This window comes from Mus pahari, chromosome 1, assembly GCF_900095145.1.
Source record: "Mus pahari chromosome 1, PAHARI_EIJ_v1.1, whole genome shotgun sequence".
NCBI lineage: Eukaryota > Metazoa > Chordata > Mammalia > Rodentia > Muridae > Mus > Mus pahari.
In genome coordinates, this window is record NC_034590.1 from 141,026,831 (window position 1) to 141,037,696 (window position 10,866).

Consider the following 10,866-nt stretch of genomic DNA (forward strand, 5'->3'; position numbering starts at 1 on the left):
CCCCTAATTTTTACAATGGAAACTTCTTTGTTTCCTGGGGCCCGATGAAACCTTGATTTTAATGGATCAAAGTCCAGAAGACAGGCTTCTGCTTTCTCGATCTGGATGTACTGAATCCGTGGTGAAATGCCAGTAACCTTCACAGCCAGAAGAGTAGAAAGAATCACTGTGTAGGGTCCTGTCCAAGTTGTTCTCAGTGCCCTTTAGGGTAGCTACTTGACTCGAACAAGTGGAAACTGGTGGTAGACTTGGAGGTTGTCTGGATCTCTCAGATAGTCCAAGACTGGGGGTCTATAGTGACTGGAGAGAGGAATAGTCAGAGAGTTCTGTCAACTGCTGGTCTCTGAGCCTGAGAAACAGTGGGGGAGGTCTTCCAAATACAGTCTCACCGGGAATAAGTCCCTCCCCATATGGAGTGAAACAGGTCCAAGCAAAGCACAGGAAGGAGGCCTATCCACCCCTCTCACTGGACTCTAGTGAGAGTTTTGTTAGGGTTTCTTTTTATGTCCTGGTTATTCTTTTGACCTGACCACAACTCTGAGGTCTGTATGCACAGTGGAGTTTTCAATCAATGCCTAAAGCTTTAGCTATTACTTAATAGGTTTTTGGCTATAAGCTCGGTTATTGTCAGACCCCAAATCAGGGGACACGGAGGCCAAAAGGACCTGGGGGAGCTTTTAAAGCTACAATCTGAACAGTATCCACCCTGAAAAAAACTAGTAAGTCCTGGGTTGTTGTTGTTGTTGTTGTTGTTGTTGTTGTTTTGATCCTCCTCCGGCAGGCTAAATCTTGGTGAAGTCAGTTTTACTGTTTTGTGATGTGTTGGCCTCTTATTTGGACCCCTTCCTGGGAAAGGGCTCTCTGTTTTGCATTTCCTCGAGCACAAACCTGGCATCTGACTGAGGCCTCCACACTAGGCTGTCGAGTCTAGGTATGTCACACCTTGGTCTGAGCAGCTCAGAAGCTTTGTGGACCCCAAATGAGCCTGGTAAAGGTCAGTTGCCAGAATCCTGCCAGTTGTTTCTGAGAGAACAGTTTTTCCTTCTGGGGTCCTCCATCAACCTGTGGGTTTGAGCTGTCCATTTCTCCCATGGATTCTCAGCCAGTACCAGGTCAGGGTACATTATCAGAATACCCATAGACCCATTGGTCTTATGGCCATTTGTCTGGTAGCCAGGTCAGCAGGCGGACAGGAGGACAGCAGTTCATGGAGGAAGCCAAATAGCCCCTAGGAGAACCAAGATTTTCTAGTGTCCTTTTCCCCAACATCAAGAAACCCTCTTTCTCTACAGATCATGTCATGGACACGTCTTCGAATAAAAGTATAGCAACTGTTAGTGTATATGGTAGTGGACTTTCCCCATCTGAGAGCCCAGGTCAGATCTATTCTGTTCTCTGGACTGAGGCACCTGATTTGGACCCAAATCCTTTCAGTTAAAGTAACCATGTCAGCTCCCACGTACCTGTTGTCATCTTTCATCTCCTGACAGCCCGGATGAACACTTGGGGGTTGTCAGCAGGCAAGAGGGCAGCAGGATTGACAGTGGTGGGATTTTAAAACTGGACTCGAGGGTGGACTAGGAGTCGGGCCTGGAATTGGGTCACACAGGCATTAGACAGATAGTGTTCTGGTGCTCCTTAAAGGAGGGCCTCAACTGTGCCATGGGGTGCTGTGAGCATAACATCTTGACCCAGAGTTAACATCATTATTATCATTATTAATTAGACTAGCCGTAGCTGCTACATCTCTTAGATGGGTGGCCATCCTGTGGCTACAGGGTCCAGTTGTTTAGACAGGCATGTCACAGGTCATTTCCGTGGCCCCAAAGTCTGGTTTTAAAACTCCCTTCTGTCTTCTGTTTCATCAACAAACACATGAGAAAGTTTCGAGACATCTGAAAAGTCTAGGGCTTGAGTGGAAGTCAGAGCTGTTTTTAAAGCCTCAAATGCCTTTTTATTTACTCTGAGTCCAGATCAGAGGATCAACGCCTGCTCTGTGCTGGTGTATAGAGGCCTTGCTGTTTCCACAAACACTGGTATCCAGGAGCAGCAATGTCCTGCTAGACCTGTCTCTCAGACCTCAGACTCTCAAACCTGTCTGTTAGTCTTTGGAATTGGGATCTGACAGATGGCTGCACTCCTACTCACACGGTCTCTCTTGACTCCCTTCAGCTGGCGGCCAAGATAAATAGCCTCCGGTGTGTTTTCATTGTTCACTTGAGTCTTCTTTGCATCCAGATCATAGTGAATGCCCAGCGTTTGGGCCATGGCAAGTGCTATCATGATGGGTTAGAAACATAATCAGTCATAAAGAACCTCAGCTCCCTCATCTCTGCTCCTAGTCTGTATAGTCAGACCAGATGTGACACCCTGATGTATGACCTCAAAACAATAGCAGCAGGATAAACACAGTCACATCCTCCCAGGTGGTCCTTGCTTCTACTTCTTAAAAGCATTTTCTAGTTGATTCTACTCATTCTTATCAACTGAGCTACTCACCTGCTGCTGGCTGCTGGCTGCTGGCTGCTGACTGCTGTGAACCACCTCAGAAATCAGTGAATAAAACAAATGCAGAACTGAGAGTCCAGAGGTGCGAGGATGCCTGCCACTCTAGAACAGAAGGAAGGCAGAGGATGCCCGAAACTCTAGAACAGATGGTGGAGGATTCCTGACACTCTAGAACAGAAGGCTGTGTGTACTAAATTTTGGTCAGCAGATAGGGAGTCATCAGGTCATTTTCCTTCAGAAACAGGGCTGTCCTCAGCCAGTGGCTATATTTCCACTGGCATATGTAACTGGGCTAGATCATGGGATTAACTGTAAAATAGAGTAGAGCTTACAGAAAAGTGAAGCCCTCTTGGGACCTCTAAGTTGAGGCGCAAGAAAAGGACGTGGACTCTGAAACCATACTTCAGACTTCAAATGCTATCTCTGCCGCCTCTTGACTTTAGAACTTGATCATCCTACAGAGCCTTCTGGGGACTCAGTCTCTCAGGTATACAGTTACAGTAAATGATGGTACACATGCTTAAAAAGTTACTGTGTAGATAAATGAAATATGATACTAAAGGGAGGGAAGGCCACTTTGTCACCTCCAGCAAGATTCCTGGCTTCTTTCTGAGTGCATAGGGCTATGGTAAGAATAGGAGAGATATTTTTCCCATCACATATCTTGTCATTGTTAAAGAAAACACAGTTATCTTAAAATAATAGAAAAGGATATGTAGGCCATCCATGCTGTCATAATGAAGATTCTCAAACATGCAATGACTCAACGCAACTGTATTTCTCTTTACATAATACTTAAAGAAAGCACTTCAAGCGGCTAAATGACTACCTTCCATAAGTCATTCGGTGACCCAGGTTATTTCCGTCTTGTTACTCTGTCATTCTCCAGGATATTGTCCCTGTTAAATTGTCAAATCAGGGTCATTGCCGAATCTCTATCCCTGCTTTCAGAGAGGAAAGAGTGGTAGAAGAGAACTTGGATGTTCTAAATCACGATCTGGACAATCCACTCTTGGCCTAAATTTAGTTTATACTACAGGCTCTGTCTACGTGCTGGCTCAGAGGTCTAGAAAAGCAGCCCCAGAAAGCCCTATATCTAGCTATTAACCTGGCACTGGGAAGGAAGGAGCAGGTAAGATTACTATACCCAGCAGGTTGCTACATGGTAACTACCGGAGGGAGTAGGTAACCTTAATAGCCAGCAGATTGCTACAAAGTAACTACTGATCAGCAACCTAGACTAGATAGTCAATTCAGCCTAGGAACTTCGCCTTAAGCCTCTCCTGCAGTGGTGCTGGGCTTCATACCAGACTGAGTGGTGGCTTAGGAATCAGCTCTGTCCTCCAAATACAGTCTAAGAAGCCGAAAGTCTTCAAGGGTAAGCAGAAAATCCGTACATGGATGGATCTATGAGCATACCGGGACAGAACAAGGATTCCCAAAGATGCTGAGGCAGGGTCTAGGCTCACAGCACTACCTGCAACATGCATTTAGTAGAAAAGAAGCAGTGTGATCAGTTAGGGTTTTGCAACATACCTCTATCTGTTGCATGTAATTTAAAACAATATGCTATCTCCTTGCCAGATCGGCTGTGCCGTCCCCACTCCCGGAAAAGCCCATCCATCCCAGCTTAGCTCTGCCAATGGCCAACTGGTGCCTTTCCCAGGGGCTACAATTACCCTCCCAGCCCCTCCCAGCTAGCCACCAGCTACTGCCCCTGCCTCCCTCTGTCTCTGCCTGCCTTTGCTCTGAGGCGGAAAAGCACTTAGACAGCTTTAATAACTTAGAACTTGTCAGCATAATTGCTGGGAGCAGAATCTCCTCATTCCCAAGCACGGCCACAAACTCCTTTCTCTTTCCTTGTTCCTCCTCCTCCTCCTCCTCCACCTGGAAGTTCCACCTTTACCCTTCACCCAGCAGTTAGCTTCCACCTTCTTTATTGATACAATCAAGAACCAATTCAACACCTCTCCCTACATCTACCAAACAGGCCCTCATCTTTTTGGTTCTAGCATTCACATGCTCTTGGCTAAAGATGATAGCTATGGGGCTTGAGTTTTGGATCAGGAAGATCTAGATCTAAAACCCTGGCTGTGTTACTTCCTTGGAAACAATGACCATAGACAGATTAGCATCCCTGAGGCTTCCTTGGCTCCAAAGTGACTCAGGATTATATGGTATCTAACTTTTCTTAGTCAGATTGCCCCATGGTTCCATACACTGTAGAGGGAAGGTCAAGAGCAGGTCAGCCAGCAGATCAAGCCCTGCTTCCTGAGTAGGTTTGTATGGTTTTTCTGATATAGCACTTAGGTTTAGTCCATATATATCTATTACTCATGAGGCAAAGTTCCAGTCTCAGAAATAGGCATAGGGTAACTCGTGTGCCTATTCTTTGCCATGTTTTCATCATCTCTGTAGCCCTCTCTTCTCTCCATCTGGCCAGCCTGAAGGTACCAGTGCTCTGCAAAGCTGTTCCCCAGCCTCTAAATTACTCTTCGCATCATCTCTTCACTAAATGGATGTGTCAGTGGCAGCACCTTGGTTAGTTCAGACAAGATAAGGGATACCTTGTATCTGAATGGCTGGATTTCACATGTCTGCCCTGTTGGGGATGTTCTGCTCTTTCCAAAGGACCTTGCTGGTGTTTAAAATTGAATAACAGTGCAGAGTCTAGGCTCTTGCGTTCTTTTCAGTGAGGGAGAAAATACATTTTTGAGCTGAGGGACTTCTCTACTTGAATGAGAAAATCTAGGTGGTGAAGAAAAGGGAGATGGAGGTAGAGATTGTGACAGAGACGGGTGGGAGGGAGGAAAAAAGAAAGATGACGAATAGGTGGGTGGGTGGAACAACAAAGTGACAAAAGGACCGTATCATAGCTGAATCACCTGCTGTCTCACTTCGGGGACATTTCTCAGCCTTTCTTCTTTCATGGGTGAATGTGAAGATCAAAGGAGAGGCTGTTTCACTGGGCTGAGGTGAAAGGAAAAGAGCCTCTGCAAGGGAGAGATGTGGAAAGAAGGCTTAACCTCATTTCCATGTGGTAGAAACCACTCAGAAAGCCACCTCCGTCTCTCAGAGCCACCTTGTAATGAAATTCTGGTTCTCTCGTTCACCCAGGTGGGATGGAACCCAAAGTCCCCAGATCTTGGCCACTTCATGCTTTCATCCCAGCCTGCGCCGTCACTTTGATCTTCCTAACAATAGTGATAGTGCAGAGAAAGAGGATCTGGGGGAAGCTGTATGACAGAAAAAGGTGAGTGACTTACAAGCCCTGTGAGCCTGTGGCCTGCCGGTCTTCAGAGAAGCCGAGAAGGGTTTTGAGACCACCCTCGGGACTTTCTACTCCAAGAAGAACATGGTCCAGTCTTCAGTGAGCTGAACCCATTGCTGAAGTTTTGGGTTGTTTTATTTGGGTTTTTGTTTTTTTTAAGGGGAAGTTTGTTCCAGGGCTCAAGGCGTTTGGTTTGCCCTCCAACCTTTACGGTAGCCATGTTACGGAATCAGCCAGGCTCCCATCAATGATAAACAGTTTAAAAAATGTGATATGTGTTCATAACAGAGCACCATTTAGCCTTAAAGAAAAATGAAGTACTGTCATTTTTAGGGGAAGAAATGAAACTAGAGGTCATCATTTTAAGTCCAACTCAGATGGTGCGGACAGAGATTATATTTCTTTTGATATATAGATTCTAGACTTAAAAAAATTAATAAATACAAGGACAAGGTACCCGCACAGCGGAAAGGAGAGACAATGATGGAAGCGTCTATGTGTGTGAAAAGCCATGATGATTAGGTTGGAGAAATGGCTCCTGAGTTAAGAGAGTCATCTTACAGAGGACTTGAGTTCATTTCCCAGCATCCATATCAGGAAGTCCTCGATCACCTGTAACTCCAGCTCCAGGGGATCTAAAGCAGTCTTCTAGCCTCCCAGAGAGCTAAGTTAGTCCACCAGAGGGCCCTATCTGAGCCAATGCTCAGGGCCTTGTGGGTAAGGGGTTGAATGTACACATCTGTGGCTGACAGGAAGTCCCACCTGCCTCTTCAGCCATATGTGTCTTACACTGTAGACCAATGGCAAGTAGCATGTGAGGCAAATTCTAGTTCTGCTTTATCAGCTAGGCTTAAGTATATGGGAACTATGTTTCTCTCATCAATAGATATGTGTTCAATATCTAAAATGCTATGTGGTATATATAAGATAATACCCAATAAAATTGTGAGTTTTTTTCTACTTTTTTCATCCCTGACAATTTCATACATGCATACATATGAGCGTATCATGAACTTTAAACATTCCATCCCCCTTTCTCCACTCTTACCCCCCTTCCTTTCCTACTGACATTTTCTTTCCAACAAGTCTCCTCTCTACTTTCACATCTTCTTTGTGTGGGCAGAGCTCCCTGAGCTTAGTTGAAATTGTTTATGGGAGCCTGAGTATAGGTTACTAATTAAAGGTCAACTGACCAGTAGTTACACCACTGAAGAAAATGACACCCCTTTCCACAGCAACCATTACCTCCCAATGGTGCCTCAGAAGGGGGCATTGTGAATTCCCCTCATCTGTAATGAAATGTTGGCAGTACCAATCTTGTGCATATTTGAGCAAATATACAAGCTATGCTGGGTTCCAGAGTGCACTGGCTGTGTCCGATGTTTTGTTGATCCTCCTCCTCTGCTATCATATTCCTTCCGCCCCCTCTTCCATGATGTTCCCTGAGTGTTGGAGGGAGTGAAATGGATATCCCATCTAAGGCAGTGTTTACTCTTGGATTTTGGTCTGTTATGGGTTTCTGCAATGCTCATTAACCTTGGAGGCATTGAGTCTACTATCTGTAGGTGAGCATGACAGACCTGCTTTGACCATTTGAGTTTAGGGCTTAGTAGCCATATTTAAAGCAGTCACATACTGTAGCTAGAAGCTACAATATTGGATACTGCAGACAGTCAACATTACTGCAGGAAATCCTATTGCATAACACTGTGATAAATCTCCCCCTCAACTCCTCTCTAAATTATGAGCTTTGCCCAAGGCAGAGAACAGTGCCTTTATTTTGCCCATGAAAGAACTGAGGTTCAGAAAATCCATGTGATCTCCCAAAGTCACACAACATAGACAGTTGAACTCTAAAATATGTAACTCTTTTTATGACAAAACAGCTTAATTAAAACTAGCAGTCTGAATAGCATTTTCCATACAAGGGAAGAGGAAGTTGTCACCCAAAGAATTAAATGAGTTCTCATTCACATGCTGGGCCAATCCTGAAGCCAAATCAGAGTCCCACAGAAGTCACCTGTACAGAGTCTAGATCTGTAGAGCTTATTAAACTACAGGTGGCTTAAATGAATGGGGATTTAAAAAAAAAAACTTGGCACATACAATGACCAATAATCAATTCAAACATACATGTATAACAAATCCAAGGTGTTTATGGCAGTTCTCACCCATGTTATCACATGACCTCATTAAAGCATGGCTCTGGACACACAGCACAGTCACTGTGCTGTGTTTTCTCCAAAGTCTTCCATTATGATCTGAGGCTGTCCACTGAGCCCCAGGGATACATCCATCTCCCATGCATGTTCTACTGCACCCAGCTCTTTACACAGATGCCAGGGATCAACTCGGCTTCTCATCCATGTACAGCAGCTGCTTTATTGAGTTCTTCCCAATCTTCTCCCACATTTTTTATTAGTTACAACTGTAGGACCCCCCTCTTGAGGAAATCCCTCGGGTCCTCAGGTCACGGGAGTTAGGGTGCCCCAGGAACTCGTCAGACAGGCCTTCTTGCTGTAACCACACGAGGCACTTTTATTGGCGAAGCTCCGGTTCAACTCGTATCTCACGCAGGAGACAGAGGAAGTCGACCCTGAAATCCCAAAGCTGGGGTTTTTTAAAAGGGTGAGGGTCGAGGGGTGGGGAAGAATTGGCCGGGTTAAATGCGATTGGTTCATTTAAACATAGCAAATTAGCAGAAGAGTACGTGCAGACCAAAACATTTAGAAATTTTAAGGGCCTGAGGTTTATCGGGGGCAGCAGGACACCTGGTTGATGTATGACTCTTATGGGGGGGCAGTAAACTAGGGGAGACGTCTTCCTGCAAGATGGCTGTGGAGTCAGTCAGCCCTGATAGCTCTTGGGGAGGCACCTTCCTGCCAAATGGCTAAAGTCAGCCCTGATAGCTCAGTTCCTGCATTCTTTTCCTTATCTTTATGGCTGGGCTTGTATTTTACAGTATTCAGCCCTGAGTCTTACTTTTTTGAAACTTACTCTTTTAATTTTACATTTCCAAGCCTTGAATCTATATAATTTTCCCTTTCACAACAATATAGCACATTTCAATAGCAAAAAAAAAAAAAAAAAAAAAGGCCAAAATAACAAAAAATTTTTATAAAAGTCTGTAATGTTTTAGACTGGAATATTAATCCTCATTGGATCATGAGCTGGTAACTAGCAGTTCTTCAGCCAACATCATCCAGCCCAGGGACCGGCATCAGGTTATTGCTGCCTTAGAAGACTGAGTCTGGACTTTATAAGACTCTAAACCAAAAGCCAAAGACATTATGTTCTGGCTGCCTAAGGCTGGTGGAGAATAGTAACCCTGACCTCTGGGAGTGGGGGGGCTGCCACTGAAAACAGACATTCCAGAAAAGTCCCTCTGAGTTGAGAACGGGGCTCCTTTGAAATGCAAATCTTCTTGAAGGAGACCACACTGGCTATGGCACTGGACTGATCCTTGACTCTGGAAGCCCAAGCTAATGTCAGGATGGTCATGATGGAGTTGGTAAAAGCCAGATAGGCAGGAGCAGCGCAGGACAGCTGAGTGCCAGGTCCTGGAAGAGAATCTGACAGGAAGTAGCAAGTGCTACTAGAGGTTAAGGAAGAAATGAAAAGGGAACAACCTGACTGTAACAGCAACTCATCATGCAAATGTATGCTTTTGTTCTCGTAGCAACTCTGACGTCAGTCTTTTCCACCTTAGTGTAAGTTGAGCAATTAAGCCTTTTGTTCTATTCCAGGACAGGCAGGTATAAAGTGTCAGTCAAAAAGGCTGTTCAAAAAAGCCATGTGGGAACCTATTTTACAAGTATATATATTCTTCACCTAACCTATGTATTCATAGAATCTATATATTCATATTTAAAAGTTTAATTAGAGTTACTTTACATAGGGGATAATGATAATGTTTCTCCCAGAACCCATAACAAAAACAGAAAGCCAAGTAAAGGTGTGGGTTGACGCCCCTCCCATTGTTTGTCATGGATATTCTGGAGATTCCCAAAACAGTACAAGCTATTGCCATTGCTCTTGGTTGCCCCCCAGAACATGATGGTAAGTCCTTATTCTGGTAGATACAGGACACAGAAATATTAAGTTGGCACCACCCAGGAAGCTTCCTACCAGCTGGCCACCTTTCATAGTACCTCAGGAACAACACAAGCTGCTAGGTGTGGGGTGAGCCGTCAATACCTTACCCAGCTGAGAGTTCTGTGAGCTACAGCAATGCCCGACATGGCAATATATACCCATGGGTACAGTAGTAGCAATAATGTCACAGGTCTGAACAATCATATTCTGATTGAATCTAAGGTGGTGGTTGGTATTGTATCTGTGACCAAGAATCCGTAATTGGTGAGCTCAGAGGTCCCGGTGGTGAGACTACTACAATGATATTGCTAAAGGGGCAACAGTATCAATCTTTTCTCTAAATTTCTAACTCTATATTCATAGATTAGTGCAGCTCCCAGATGCCATCATGAAGTTTCTTTGTGCAGTGGACTGTGGTTAGCAAAGAAACTCATAATGGCTCAAAGTTCAGAGAGTAATTGTCTATGGCAAGCTCAGCCACAAATAAGACATCAATATCATACCCCTACCTCTTTAGGTTTACAGACTGTCTTAGTTAGGTTTTCGCTTGCTGCAACAAAACACCAAAGTTGGAAAGGGTTTATTTGGTTTATACTTCCACATTGCTATTCTACACCAAACGAAGATAGGAACTCAAGCAGGGCAGGAACTTGGAGGCAGGAGCTGATGGAGAAGCCATGGAGGGTGCTGCTTATTAGCTTACTCTACATGGCTTGCTCAGCCTGCTTTCTTATGGATCCCAGGACCATCAGCCCAGGGGTGGCACCACCTATGGTGGACTTGGCTCTTCCCCATGGATCACTAATTAAGAAAATGTCCTACATCTGGATCATGATGTTGTAGAAAATATTTAATACCAGTCCAGGTTTTCTACTCCACCTTTGACCATTTAGTTCCCAGATAAAAGACACTCATAACCTTTATATTTACAATAAGCCTTAATCATCACAAGAGCTGGGCAGATATTTATTCTCCATGCTATTATTTCTGTT

At 44.6% G+C, this 10,866-nt stretch overlaps 1 protein-coding gene across 1 annotated transcript in view; it reads left to right on the forward strand.

The window, feature by feature from the left end:
* The window catches only part of Pdcd1lg2 (programmed cell death 1 ligand 2), a 34,214-nt gene extending 23,919 nt beyond the window's left edge, over positions 1 to 10,295 (forward strand). The window contains exons 4-5 of the mRNA XM_029536387.1: positions 5,626 to 5,761; positions 10,238 to 10,295. Coding sequence (XP_029392247.1) covers positions 5,626 to 5,761; positions 10,238 to 10,295 — 194 coding nt within the window. The remainder of the gene's footprint in view (positions 1 to 5,625; positions 5,762 to 10,237) is intronic.
* The last annotated feature ends 571 nt before the right edge of the window (positions 10,296 to 10,866 follow it).